General features: G+C 47.0%; 1 protein-coding gene across 2 annotated transcripts in view; it reads left to right on the top strand.

The window, feature by feature from the left end:
* ADAMTSL4 (ADAMTS like 4) overlaps positions 1-15,332 on the top strand; it is a 264,753-nt gene that overhangs the window by 59,464 nt on the left and 189,957 nt on the right. For both annotated transcript variants that reach the window (XM_085639415.1, XM_085639416.1), the window contains exon 4: positions 5,924-6,720. In XM_085639415.1, the coding sequence (XP_085495541.1) occupies positions 5,924-6,720 (797 nt within the window). The remainder of the gene's footprint in view (positions 1-5,923; positions 6,721-15,332) is intronic.

Genomic DNA, 15,332 nt, shown 5'->3' with positions numbered 1-15,332 from the left:
CCGCAGCAGCAGCAGATCCACAGCCAGCGGCCCCTGCAGCTCCAACGGCGCATGTGCACTCCCAAGTTAGTGCACTTCCACCTTTCAGTGAACTAATCGATCCTGCCACCGCATCCCCGAGGTGGACCGTGTGGGTCGGCTGCCTAGACAACTATTTTGTTGCCACCAGAGAAACAGATGGGGCAGTCAAGAGGTCACTGCTGTTACACTTCGCAGGGGATGAGATCTACAAACTATTTGTGCACCTGCCGAACACGGAGGCCCCCACAGACTATGAAGCGGCAGTAAGAGCGCTCAACGGCCACTTCAACCCCCAACTCAACACAGACTACGAGTGTTTTAAATTGCGTCAGGCCCGTCAGAGGGAGGGCGAATCCATGGATGCTTTCCATGCACGTCTGAGAGAGCTAGCCAGCACGTGCACTGAAGAAGATCAAGCCAAAGAAGTACGGTCGCAGCTCATCCAGGGGTGCCGAAATAAAACCCTGAGGACACTCATCCTCAGACAACCCCGGATCACCTTAGAAGACATGCTTGTCCTGGCGCGATCCAACGACCTGTCCGAAGTCAGAGCTACAGCCATGGAAGCAGCGCTTAACACCACAACTGATCAAGCCGTGACAATTAAGACAGAGTGGGTGGACGCAGCCCGCACACCAACTCGTGGCAACCGGGGACAGTGGCCCAACAGAAGACTGCAACATCCACAGTGCGGGTACTGTGGAAGGGAAGAACACGCTCCTAATGCCTGCCCAGCGAAAGGCAAGACCTGTTCGAAGTGTGGAATCCACAATCACTTCTCAAGCTTATGCCGAGGAGGAATGCGGAGCAGAGGGATCCCAGGACGAATGCCTCCAGCCAGAGCGGTGAGACACATCACGAATGCCAAAGACACCTACCCAGTATAGATCATGCCTCGAAGACTCTTCCACCAAGGAAGAAGAAGAGTGCTATCTCATATCATTCGCGAGTGACCTCAAACAGAGGCGGCGTCCTCAGCCGACATGTGCCATCGAAATCGCAGGGTCCCCCGTCACAGCCCTCATCAACACTGGCGCCTCGGTAAATGTCATGGGAAGCCAGCACTACAAAAAACTGAACCCACGGCCGGTGCTCACGCCGTCCAAAATAAGGATCCTCACATATGGCAGCCAAACACCACTGCCCCTCAAAGGGAAGATGACTGTCCAAGTAAAGTCGGAAAGCCATGAAGTTACGACATTTCATGTAGTCGACAGGTAAGCAGATATTCTCTTGGGAAGCCACACCGCTGAGGACCTAAGCCTGGTGACGTTCGCAAACGCTGTTAAGACGCTACAAACAGAGGACATTCTAGAATTATTCCCGCAACTATACAGTATGAAGCGACCACCGGTACGGCTACACATCGACACGTCAGTAAAGCCCGTTGCCCTGCGGCACCGGCGAATCCCGTTTCACTTGCGACCGCTAGTAGAACAATAACTACAACAACTGGAGCAACAAAGGGTAATAGAGAAAGTAACTGGACCAACCCCCTGGGTGTCCCCCATGGTCATAGCGGAGAAACCGAAACAACCCGGACAGATCAGACTCTGCATAGACATGCTAATGTCCAACCAGGCGATATGAAGAGAAAGACACCTGACGCCAACGGTGGACAACATCCTGGCTGACCTCAATGGGTCCAGGTGGTTCTTCAAGCTGGACCTCAATGCAGGATACCACAAATTGAGGTTAGCTGAAGAAAGCAGATACATCACCACTTTCTCGACAAACCTGGGGCTCAGGCAGTACAAAAGGCTAAACTTTGGAATATCGTCAGCTGCCGAGATATTCCAGAATGCAGTGAGAGAGATTTTGTCCGGACTTCAAGGAGTGCTGAATGTCAGCGATGTCTTCCTGATACATTCAGCAACACTCGAGGACCATCACCTCCAGCTCCGCGCCACTCTCCAGCGCCTCACAGAACACGGAGTGACCCTCCACAAAGAGAAGTGCCAGTGCTTCAAGAATTCCATCCAATTTTTTGGATACGTCTTCAGCAAGGAAGGTGTGAAGGTGGACCCCTGAAAATCACAAGCCATCCCGCTTGCCCCGGCTCCCACAACAGCGTCAGAAGTTCGGAGTTTCTTAGGCATGGCAACGTACTGTGGGAGATTTATACCCAACCTCACGACCATCGTGGAGCCGTTGCGAAACCTGACGAAGAAAGACGCCGGTTGGAGATGGGGCCAGGAAGAAGAAGAAGCCTTCCGCAAGGTGAAGTCGGCCTTGTTGGAGAAAACGACCATGGCATACTTCGACACCTCACGGCGAACAGAACTGATGGTGGACGCCAGTCCCGTGGGGCTGGGAGCCCTACTGACGCAGGAAACAGAACCAGGGACGTGGGTCCCATTAGCTTTCGCAAGCAAGTCACTAACTGCAACGGAGACACAATATTCACAAATTGAACGCGAAGCACTTGCCATCAAGTGGACCTGCAACCATTTTCATCTCTATATCAGTGGGCACCCATTCCGCGTCATAACTGACCATCAACCGCTCCTCCTGTTATTCACGGGGACCGCACCTCATCCGCCACCTAGAATCGAGAGATGGGCAATCCAACTCCAGCACTACCAATTGGAGTTAGTCTACCGGCCAAGTGCCAAGAACCCAGCTGACTTTTTGTCAGCCATCCAGCCGCTCTCGCAGAAGAAACCTCCAATCAAGAGAAGTGGACTGAAGACTTCGTCAACATGGTCGCTCAGTGGGCCTGTCCAAAAGCCCTCACCATTTCGGAAATTGAAGCTCACACACTAACAGACACGGTTCTAGGAAAGGTGTTGGAAGCGCTACAGAAAGGCTTGTGGACTGGGTTCCTCCACGACGTCAATGGATGGAACGAATCTGACCGGTCCCGCCTAGGGAAAGTATGGAGAATCCATGAAGAGCTGAGCGCTGCAGCAAGTGGCATAGTGTGAGGCTCACGCATCGTCATACCCCTGAGCCTTCAAGAATGAGCAACTGCTCTGGCACATGAAGGTCACCAAGGCACGAGAAGAATGAAAGCCCGGATGAGGGAAAAAGTGAGGTTCCCTGGTCTGGAAGAGGCCGTGGATGACTTTGTGCGTGGGTGCCGAGCATGTCAACTCACTGGTGGCCTGGAATCACCAGCTCCTGTGATAACCAAAGACCCTGCCCCGTCGCCATAGTCGTGGGTAAGCCTTGATTTCTGGAGTTTTCCAGACGGACGAGTAACTGCCGTTCTTGTGGATGGCTACACGAAATACCCAGTCTTGGAAGTGCTGCCCTCAACCGCATTCGAACACATCCTACCAATGCTGGAGAAGACCTTTGCATTATTTGGGCTGCCACACGTACTTACAACAGACAATGGACCCCCATTCCAAGGGAATAAGTTCAAGTAATTCCTATTCCGCCTGGGAGTAAGGCATCACCCCACAATGGCCACAAGCCAACGGCGAGCCTGAACGATTCATGCGGACCCTGAACAGAATCTTACTCGTAGCAGTGGCCGAACAGTCATACCCAGAGGTTGCCCTCCAGAAATTCCTGCAGGAGTTTCGAAGTACTGCACAACCCAGAGATCCCCGTGGTCGCTGATGCTATCCGGGCACAGGCAGGATACTATCCCTGTAGCTGAAAACTGGAAGCCAGAACCATACGACCCCGCAAACGCACAAGCTCGGAGGTCAGCAACCAACAGGAAAGCAAGTCGGCGGCGAAGAGCACGTATCCGGCAGATGGTGCCAGGGTGTGTCATCCTGGTAAGGAGCTGTCGCAGCGGAGGAAAATTCTGCACACCTTACGAACCGGGACTATGGCTCATCAAGACAGTCAGAGAGACTACTGTCACCGCTGAGAAGAACGGAGAAGTTATTACCCAAAACGTCTCATGGTTTAAGAGGGTCCCCTCTCCGGAGGGTGAAAGACCAAGGCCCGGGGCATCCTGTAGTGGAGAAGGCATGTGTAAAGACATGATCACGGGCACCACTAATGACCTGGCTCCAAACCCAGCAGTGCCAGCGATACCTCTTGACCCAAGACCAAGAGACTTGCCCAGCGCAGCAGAGATGGCCAGTCCGAGGGGAGGTACCCGTCAACATCGGTATGACTTGAGACCCAATCCAAAGCCGAATCAAAGACTTGCTGATTTTGTGTGTTAATCATTATTTTATTTTGTTTTGTCTTGAACTGATTTGGGGTGGGATGTAGCGGTCTAGTTATTCACCGCTAGCTGTCCCTGAACCCCTACCCGGACACAGATACACACATTGTATCACCTTCTGGCCAGGCGTGGCCAGAAGGCTTAAATAAACAGGCCGGGGTCGCTCGAGACTTCTGGCCCACACTAGCCATCAACCCGTGTGTGTGTGTCCCTCTATTGCAGCGCACCAACTGTATTAATGCACCATCGACAGCATACATGCCAATAGACCCGATTCAGGCGGGAGACTAGCGATGTTTCAAGCCAAAAATATCTTTCTTTTAGCTGTCTCCTGCCTGAAATTGCATTTTCTACAATAGTCAATGGGGAATTTTAATTCTCCCGATTTTTATTTATTTATTTAAATATCCTACGTCCCTGTCCTTAAATGTTGGCATGTATGGTTATGGGGTCGCGTCAAAGCCAGGCACCGGGCGCAAGCCCTGCGTGCCCCCTCGCAGCATGCACCAGTCACTGATTGGAGGCGGGCATCTAGGCAGTACTAGTTTCATACATCGTGCTCCAAACAATCCCACAGACATGAACAGTCCGTACCCCACTGATCAAAGACCCACCCAGCAGTAGATCGAATGCGGCGCCTCGAAGATGGAGGGTGTGTGCGCCTCGAATGGCGCGTCTTGTGCACACTGCGCAGACTTTGTTTTTGGCAGAGTCAGTGGAACGTCCATCTAATGACGTAACCGTTCTCATGTCTAGATGTAAACATTCTGTGCGCGTGATCTGTTGTGGTACAAGGACCAAGACCCCGGCAAAAAGCCAACACTGGACAGACTTCACGAACAGGGTCTCCTTACAGAGGGCCAGACTGGAAATCAAAACAGCCCTGGTAAAAACTTTAAAACCTGTCCCACTGTTTCCCTTTTTTTTTTCTTCTCTATCTCTCCTTTCCCCCTGTAGCGGAGTGAAGCAGGATGTAGGAAATATGGAACATATCCAACATGGCGGTGCTTCAAAATGGACAGTAGGGCCGTGACAGAGTCTGTCCTTTGTGAGCAGTTAAATTATGAAAAAAAACATAACGGCAAGGGGCTGACACTTACTCTTATCAGTCTGCTGCTGAATGCCAGGGTTGCTTGACACAACACTGCCCAGTCTTGATTCCACCACAAGCCTGTTATTTTTCGTCTACCCTTCATTTCCTGTCCTTTTATATCACTCTTCTAGCTTCTTTTTCATTACAGGTTTATTTATCTCTTTGCCATTGTTTTCTTATCTTTCTCTTCATTGTTCTTTCTTCTCGTTCTGTCCATCTATTTTGCCCTAGGTCAACGTCCAACATTAAAATAATTTCCAGTCCGAAATTAAAATTACCAGTATAAATAAAACACTGCCTGTCTGTCTCTGAAGGACTGGTAGGCAGAGAGCAGAGTCAGCCCAAAGTCATGCCAGTAATGGCACAGTGTGCAATAAAATGATAGAATAGAATGCTACCCAGAACAATGCCACTCCTTATTATCAATTTAGGAATTCTATGTAGCAACTGTTGTTGTTCCATTGGCTTTCTCAGCCCCTCTAGCCTTTCAGAAACCCTTGTCTGAAGGTAAATCATTGTATTTCATTACAGTCCATTATTTCACTGTAGGCCGCTGCAAGTATCGGGCAGAGGCCCTACCCCCTGTGTTTTTGAGCACCTCTTAGTAAGGTGTAGCACTTGCATTGACAATCTGATGGATATGTAAAGACTTCTAATGCTATTTTATTTTTCAGCCCACTCGGAGGAAATCTCGGCAGGCCTTGGAGATCGAAGGAGGCGGAAGTAAGGTCCCAGGGGTGTGGAGCGTCTGGGGCCCTTGGTCGCCATGCTCCCAGACCTGTGGCCTTGGAATCATGGAGCGGAGCAGGGCTTGTCTAGCATCCACGGCGGAGAGCAGCTGGGGAGCTGGTGTGGAACCTCATCCTCAAAGCGTGCGCACCAATCCTCCATTTCATGAACAACATCCGGGCCAGTTCCCCTACGCAGCTCGGCGGCCATCTTACCCTCTTCACACCAATGGGAATGCGGAGGTGGCACCTTTGCTCCCTTCTGTACCGCTTCACCGACACCCTGAGGCCTACAGGCCACCTCCACTGGACAGGTTTGAGTCTTACCCCCGGCATTCACGCCACCAGAAATTTGGAAGGACTGACCAAGGGCAGCCATTACTAAAACCCGAGGAACAGTTCAACCAGAGGACTTCCACCCTCCGCGAGACGGAGCACAGGACAGAATGGGGACAGCATGCCAACAGAGATTCTTACAGACAGGAGGGATCATCCAGTCAAGGAACGTCTTACACACGCAGGGCAACCCATCGAGAGTCGCCTTCAACCTCCGCGAGGAGGAACGTGTCCAGCACAATGCGTCTGCCTCTGCTTCGGACTCCCACCAAAGACTCCGTGCCACTGTTCCGGCCGGAGCATGGGGAACTGAGGGAAATCAGTCCTGGTACCTTTGAGAATCCAGTTAACCCCCACAGGCATGCGGTTCCAGCAGCCCCGACTAAGGCGCCCCGTCACTCCCACAGGTAGGACCTTGTGATGTGCAAACATGGATGTGAGATTAAATTGCATCTAAGATTTCAAGAATGTATTTTCCTTGTGGGTTCTCATCTGAGGCTGTGATGAACCAGTATGAGAAACAAGTTACCTTCAACAATACTAACAGGTCATATTTTTTTTCATATTTGTGGCAGCCAAATATTAAAAGCAATTAACTGGATGGCAGTGGCAATAAATGTGGCCCAATAACTCAGTCATGTGGCTTTTCAATATGGTTTTGCCTTACTGCACAATTTTAACACTTTGCATCCGGGTTTCTATAAATACCTTTTGCTAAAACATAATATTAAATGAAAATGGCATGGCATAAACCATATATGCAGATGCACAGAGTATAATATGCTATTTATTTCCATTGTTGAGGGAGGGGCTACATAACTCAGTCGAAGCTTTGCCTCTCATGAGTCATCACACACACACACACACTCACACTCACACTCACACTCACACTCACACACTAACCTAACCTAACCTAACCGCACTTTTAGTTTTTTGATACACTCACTCGAGAGTACCTAAACACACTACGGGGACTGGTCCTCATAACGCACCGGTCCTCACAAAGATAGTGTTTGTCAGGTTTTTTCATGGTTTACCCACGCTATGAGGACCAGACTGGTCCCCATAGTGTGGTTTATACATGCCCCCCCCCCCTTCTTCAGAGAGCATCTCTCTTGTATGGTATGATGATCATTGACTGCCCGTGCATTCGTTTTGCCAGTGTTTGTCTCTTCATTAGTACACTTGCGTACCACTCCAACATACAGCTGATTGTTAATATGGCTTTGCTGTAGTAAAACAAAGGGTGTTTACTCCAAATGATTGGATGAGATTTGGCATTCCTGGTACCCAAGGCTGGGTGCTTGTAGGCTAGGCGCTGCATGTTCCTGAAGCTACGCAACCCTAGTGTCCAAGCCTTGTTACTTCTGGTGCTGGCACTTTGGTGAATCTTGTATGGCTTAACATTTCTGCTACCTGAAACTTGGGCTTTTAGTGTCAGAACTTCACGCACCTGGTAATTGAGATTTGGTACATAAGGCTCAGAACTCATAGTAGTACACAATCCTTGGAGCTACCAAGGTTTAGTGTATAAGATTCAGCATTTTGCCATTTGAAGCATATGGTTCATTTTTTGTGATGCTCAATGCTTTTGGTACTTGATGCTTCTGTGCTCTGGTTATCAAGACTCTGAACTCAAGGTACCAAAAGATGACTCGTATTGGGCCTGTGGTTCAGTATCTCTTGTATTTAAGGTCCGCGGCTTATACCAGAATATTTGTGCTGCTAGACCTGAACTTTGAAGCACCTGACTCTCAGAACTCTTGATTCCGGAGACAAGGTGGTCCTGGCATCGGAAACTTGGTGATGTTCATAATACCTAAAGCTCAGTATTCCTGGTACTCGAGGCTCCATACTCCTGACACTCTAGGCATGGAGCTCTAACGACCCACCGCTTGCTGCATATCCTACCCAAAGCTTGGTGCTCCTTCTACCGGAGGCTCAATCCCCCTGATGCCACAGGCACAGATGTCCCAGCATCTAGAGCTTGATGTTCATGATACTCAAGACTCAGTACTCCTGGTACTGGAAGCTCAGTACTCCAGATACTTGAGGCATAGAGATCCTGGTATCCAAAGATGGTGTTCATGACACCCAAGGCTCAGTCTTGCATGTCCCTGAGGCTCAGTAACTCTGATACCTGAGACTCTGAGGACCTGGTAAACTAGGCCGAATCCTCTTAATCCCTGAGGCATAGTAGCCTTGTATCCACAGTCTGGTTCTCGTGGTATCCAAGGATCGATGCTGCTTGTACCAAAGGCTCCGTACTCCATATACCGGAGACACTAAAGTCTTGGTATCTGAAGTAAGGTGATGTTTGTGGTACCCAAGGTCCAGTATTACTTGTATCCGAGGATTAGTTACGGTTCTCCTGATATTCAAACCTTGGCGTTCATGATACCCAAGCCTCAGTACTTCTAGATCCGAAGCTCAGCACTCATCCCACATGAGAACCGGAAGTCCTGGTATCCAAGGCTTATTCTTCGTGATACCCAAAGCTTCGCTCTCTGTGTACCTGAGGCTCGGTACACATGAGATCTGAAACTCAAAGATCCTGGTAGTCAAAGCTTGATGTTCTGGATACCCAGTGCACAGTACTCCTGCTACCTGACTATCGGGACTCCCTGTATCCACTCCAGCATTCAAGAATCAGTACTATAAGGTAAAGCTCAGATTTCCTATTTTTCGATGCTCGCGTCTTGTGGTACTGGAAGCTCTGCTTTCCAGGTGCCCGAAGTTTGGCATCCCTTGTGCAAAAGATTTGTCATTCCCGGTTATCGAGACTTGTCGCCCCTTTATTACTGAAGGTCATTGTCCTTGGTACCTGAGGGTCAAACTGAACCTGGATATTTGATGCCAGAACCAGACCAGCTAAGACCATGGCTTCCATTAAGGGCCCCAGGAAATATGATAGCACACCTACTTTGGATTTCTTTCCACTAATAAGCCAACAAACACACACAAAGGGTGAGATATATATATATATATATACATATATATATCTATATATATCTATATCTATATTATCTACTGGCGGTCGCCAGTAGATAGTTATAGTTAGGATCGTGTTTCCATAGGAAATCTCAAAATTCTATTTTGAATAACTTTGGCGCCGGTTGACGAAGCCTCGCGAAATTTTCAAAACTAATGGCGCGCTCCGTTCAGCTCCTACCCTGAAAGTCTCGGGGTGATTCGTCAAGCGGGGGCCGAGAAAAAAGGGGGGTCCCAAAACGCGTTTTCCCCATGCATTTTCCCATAGGACCTTTAGTCGAAGGTACAGCCCGAACGGCTGAACAGAAATATTTGAAATTTGGCAGAGAGGTAGTCCTCAGGTCAGGGAAGTGCCTTTTGCAGGTCTGGTGTAAATCTGTTCAGTATTTCCTGAGAAAATAGCATTTAAAAGCATATAAATATCTATACGCGCGCACCGTGCGCGAGCGAAATTCTGATTGGTTGTTAGATGTCAGTCAACATTCGAATCGGTCAAAATCAGGAAGTGTCGGCCGCCATTTTGTCTGTCGGACTGAAAAGGAAAGGTGGAAAAAAGGTGGAAAACGTGAAAAGGGGGCAGGGAAGAGAGTTCCTGACCCCCTAGCCTTTGTCAGGGGGTCACAGAAGGACCCCCAAGGGTGATAAAAACGTTTAAATATTTTCGAAAAAAATCGCGGGGTGCGCGCACAGTGCGCGCACGGTACGCACTGCGCCCACCGCGCGCCCACGGTGCGCGAAGCGCACGGTGCGCGCACGGTGAAAAACCTTAAAAAAAAACAATATTAATAAATACATAACTTAGCATTTATAAAACCGTACAAATTCACTTAAAAAACCATAGGTTTCACACACGTTATAGTTAGGAATTAGCATTTAAAAAACCTTGTAAATTCACTTAAAAAACCATAGGTTTCACACAGGTTATAGTTAGGTGGACATTTCCCTCGTAAAAAACCAATGAAATTTCCCCGTTATAGTTAGTTCAGATAACTATAACTCGCGCGACCGCCACTCTATCACAAGGATGATGTCATGAGTGATGTCATGAGTGATGCCACTGACCATGTCATGAGTGATGTAATATGTGACGTCATGAGCAGTGGATTGCGGGCGTGCGAGTTATAGTTATCTGAACTAACTATAACGGGGGAATTTCCTTGGTTTTTACGAGTGAAATGTCCAGCTAACTATAACCTGTGTGAAACCTATGGTTTTTTAAGTGAATATATATATATGTGAATATATATATATATATATATATATATATATATATATATATATATATATATATATATATATGAAAATCATGGCAGGTAACTCCGTCCTACATGGATGTAGCAGTCACTCAATAAACCTCAGAGCATCCCTTATGGGGAACTTCTCCGTATAAAGAGGAATAGCTCATTACAATCAGACTATGAGGAAGCAGCTGAGGATAGTGTGAAACGCTTCAGAACTAGAGGCTACTCACTAAAAACACTTAGAACAGCTCAACACAAAGTCATGGAGAAAGAGAGACACACACTACTGCAGGATACATGCATATCTAGAACAGACAAAGAGTCAGGTAGCCTGAGAATGATAACAAATTACTCGAGTGCAGCAGGAAAAATAAGAACTATCATGCACAGGAACTGGAAAACACTACAATCAGACTGTGGGGATAGAGAACTCCCAGATTATCCAAAAATTTCATTTAGGAAATCTAGATCTATAAGAGATTATTTAGTGGAAAGTCTTTTACCCCCAGTAAAATCAGGCTCCAGTCTACAGGACCTACATGGTTCGTATCAATGTGGGAAGTGCAAAGCACGCACGAGTAGCAAAAGAGTTGTTTCGTATCTAATCCCAGGTTGCTATGAAGAAAGAAAAATACATAAATTCATGACCTGTACCGCAACCCATGTAGTTTACTGCCTGGTATGCCCATGCCACATGCGCTACGTGGGTATTACCATACATCCGGTAAAAATGAGAATCCTAGAAACATCAACGCGCAATGGCAAATAATGATGCCAACTACCCCATGGCACACAACTTTACAAGCCATCACAGGAACAATAGGACACTCCTACAGTTATTCTGTCTAGATGACATCCCTAATGATATCAGGGGAGGAGACAGGGAGAGAAAATTACGACGCCTGGAGTCGAGGTATATTATCGATCTTCAGACGAAGTTTCCAGGTGGCTTGAATGGAGGGGAGGAGCTGGTAACTCATTTGTGAAGTAAGCGTTGAGCACATGACTAATATTGATGTGATTATGTAGGACATATGACCAATTAAATTTACAGTGCTGGTCTTAGGAGTGAAAGTAGGAATACTGAGTTTTGTGGTCTGTAACACTTACTTAAGCCCATCCAGGGCGACAAAAATGATGTATATGCATCAAGGAGGGCCTGAGTATCAATGCCCATACAGGGTGAAATAGTCGTAATGCAATTAATCAGGCTAAAGTAAAGTGTATAGAAACGGGCACGCAATATGCTGAATAAAGTGAGTTAATTAATTTTCCACTGAATGAAATTGTCGGTGGAATGAATTTGAGACTAGATGCAATTCTCTCATACTGGGTATAAAACTAAAAAATCATGTTGATTTGCTATTTAAACGCAATTAATTAAATTGCAACTGATTATAATGTCAAATCAATGAAATTACTAAGAAATACATGAATTATGTACCATTTGCACATTCCAATATGGCGCTTATTATCTGTCAACGAAATGTCCTACTTCAGTTTTTATGATTTGTACTATATGTATGAATGTTTTCATGTAGCCCGTCATATATATATATATATATATATATATATATATATATATTTTCTAACCCTGAGGGCTCACGGTGTTCGATAGTTGTCATCCTAGCAGCCCTGGCATCATGCTCCAGGCACTGAAAGCGCCCAACTTTTTTTTTTTTAAAAGCACTGTTGGTTATTCCCAGGGTATCAGTCGTTCATTTGAAGTCATTCTCGACCTTGTGCAAAGGAAAAATTCATGACGTCAGGAAACATAAGAATAGCTGATTACTGGATGTTTTGGAATGTCTGACTGGATTCGCAGGACAACAAAAACTAATGCTGCAAATCTGCACTTTGAACTAGTTACATTCTTTGGAAAGTGGTGGGAGGGGATGTACTGGGGCTGGAACAATCAAAGAATGTCATCTAAAAATAAGGCGCTTTGCAGTGTAGGGAGACTAGTGACCGCATCCCAGCAGGATTCATAGCCGCACAGCTATGAACAAACCGTGCGATAGATTCTCTGCGAGAAGTCCAGGGGTACCAGCTAGGAGGTCTTTTGTGGGCTTCAGCTCCTGTCTGGGGTTAATGGCAGTGTCTAATTTGTGCCTGTAGTTGCTGGTGATCAACACTGACAGACTGTTACCTACTACCAATCATGGGTTTTTAAACCACGGTAAGATAGGGAAAGGCATAAAAAGAAGAAAGAAGGGGAGAATAAAGATTTGAAATCAGTAACAAATGGAGAAAGAGAGTATGAAAAAGAAACTGTAAGATAAAGAGACAAGACCATGAGGTAGAATCAAGGTAATCCTGCCTTGGTATTCGTCATTCCCAGTATTTGGTATCACGGGTGGCGAGACGATAAAGAAACTTAAGACCCATGCAATTCTTTTTTTATTTCACTTTATTTTATTTTTGCAAGTTAAATCCTGGTTCCTTGAAAGTATCTTTGGAAGGAAGTGTCATTTACCAATAGTGAATCAGAATCACAAGCACTGAGGCACTTACGTTGCAAACTCCGTTACTCACTTTCGACACTTTACTCTTTAGAGACAACTCAGTTGAGTAGTCAAGTTTGACTCTAGGCGGTGGGTGGGATAGACTCTGGCAGAGCATGACACAACTAGGTACATGACACTCAGTAAACTGAATGTCCATCCAGAACAAGTCTGTATACGCCAATTTACAGAAACAGGAGGTCTGACCATTTGGGACTGTGATAAAACCTCAAATGTATTTCTGTTTTTTTTATTGCTTGGCCATAAAAGCGAATACCACGAGATATGGCCTATGTAAACCAAAAAGGTGACCCGTTGGAGCAGTCAACTGTCTCTCAAGACGTACTATAGTGTTTACAGAGTCTCAGTGATGCAGACGAAAAGTCTCCATTTGAGTATGAAAATATCAACCCGCTGTCCCAATACTCCTAGGGCTGTGGTGTAAAGCTGGACTAATCTATGGGTTTGTGACCCTATAGCTGAGTTTCCATCAATACAGTCAAAACCTTGCAAATTTCCTCTTCCACCAAATGGAATTGGAGTTCCCCTTAACCAAATGGAATTAGAGTTCCCCTTAAGTCCAAATATGTCACCAGGTCACTAGTGCAATTATGCAGGGTCATGTTTGGGTTGCATGCTGCCGTGTCCCTGGCCCATAAATTCTGAATATCATGGATTTATCAAGCCCTTCTTCAGGTCTTTGATGACATGAGTCAAAAACATGCATGTGTATTTAATAAAACTTGCCTGAAAGATGAGATCTGTTCATTGGTGCCAAAGCCTTCCCTGTACACTGCCTTGCTCATCACCCCCACAATCTCAGAGTTTCTTGGTTGGGATGTCATTGTATCAAAGGCGTGATGCTGAAGGCATTGGCTGTCATTGTGTTACGCATTGGAGATGACTAGGTTGCACATTTTAAAATAGATGCCAAGAAGTTGATGTTGGGGCGGTGGCTTCATGATAAAGAATGTGAGTTTGATGACTCCTGAGTGGGATGTTATCAAGTTTGCAGGTGTAGTATTTCTGGATTTTAAGCAGAAGACAAGTGATTGCACGTCCATATGTTGAATAAGTGATGAGGCATAGCTTGGCTCCGGGCTGGGTATTGATGGTTATTGCTTATGTATTGCCTAGTTAATACCATGTTGTCACAAGTTGATTGTTGGAATGTTGCCTTTACATATTTGGGGCAATGTGGAGGAACATTTAGGTGGGAGTGGCATTGCATTTTTGGCATTATCATTGGGGATATTGCTTGTTGGGGGGTGGGGCATGCTTAGAGAGCATTGCTGGATGAAGGGTGAAATGTCTCACTTTTAATGTTGGTTGTTGTATGGTTTTATGTTGGAAGTCACCGGGTCATAGTTTGCAGTTAACTGTATTGCAGATTGGACATGGCTGCTTTGCAAGTAGGACACTGCTGGGTTACAGATGAGACATCTCTGGGATGCAGGTGGACATGTCTAGGTAGAGGATGGGACGGGTCATGCTTGAGGATGGTACGTCTGGATCAAGGGTGGAAACAGGGCCAAGGGTTTGCTCTCTCTGTTATGCTGGTGGACATGTCTAGGTAGAGGATGGGATGGGCCATGGTTGAGGATGGTACATCTGGATCGAGGGTGGGTTGTCTCCGGGCCAATGGTTTGCTCTCTCTGTGATGCTGGCGGACATGTCTAGGTAGAGGATGGGACGGGTAATGGTTGAGGATGGTACACCTGGATCGAGGGTGGGTTGTCTCCGGGCCAAGGGTTTGCTTTCTCTGGGATGCTGGTGGACATGTCTAGGTAGAGGATGGGACGGGTCATGGTTGAGGATGGTACATCTGGATCGAGGGTGGGTTGTCTCCGGGCCAATGGTTTGATTTCTCTGGGATGCAGGTGGACATGTCTAGGTAGAGGATGGGACGGGTCATGGTTGAGGATGGTACATCTGGATCGAGGGTGGGTTGTCTCTGGGCCAAGGGTTTGCTCTCTCTGTGATGCTGGTGGACATGTCTAGGTAGAGGATGGGATGGGTCATGGTTGAGGATGGTACATCTGGATCGAGAGTGGGTTGTCTCCGGGCCAATGGTTTGCTTTCTCTGGGATGCAGGTGGACATGTCTAGGTAGAGGATGGGATGTGTCATGGTTGAGGATGGTACATCTGGATCGAGGGTGGGTTGTCTCCGGGCCAATAGTTTGCTTTCTCTGGGATGCAGGTGGACATGTCTAGGTAGAGGATGGGATGGGTCATGGTTGAGGATGGTACATCTGGATCGAAGGTGGGTTGTCTCCGGGCTA

This window comes from Triturus cristatus, chromosome 12 (genome assembly GCF_964204655.1).
Source record: "Triturus cristatus chromosome 12, aTriCri1.1, whole genome shotgun sequence".
Lineage (NCBI taxonomy): Eukaryota > Metazoa > Chordata > Amphibia > Caudata > Salamandridae > Triturus > Triturus cristatus.
This window is presented reverse-complemented; position numbering and strand designations above follow the sequence as displayed.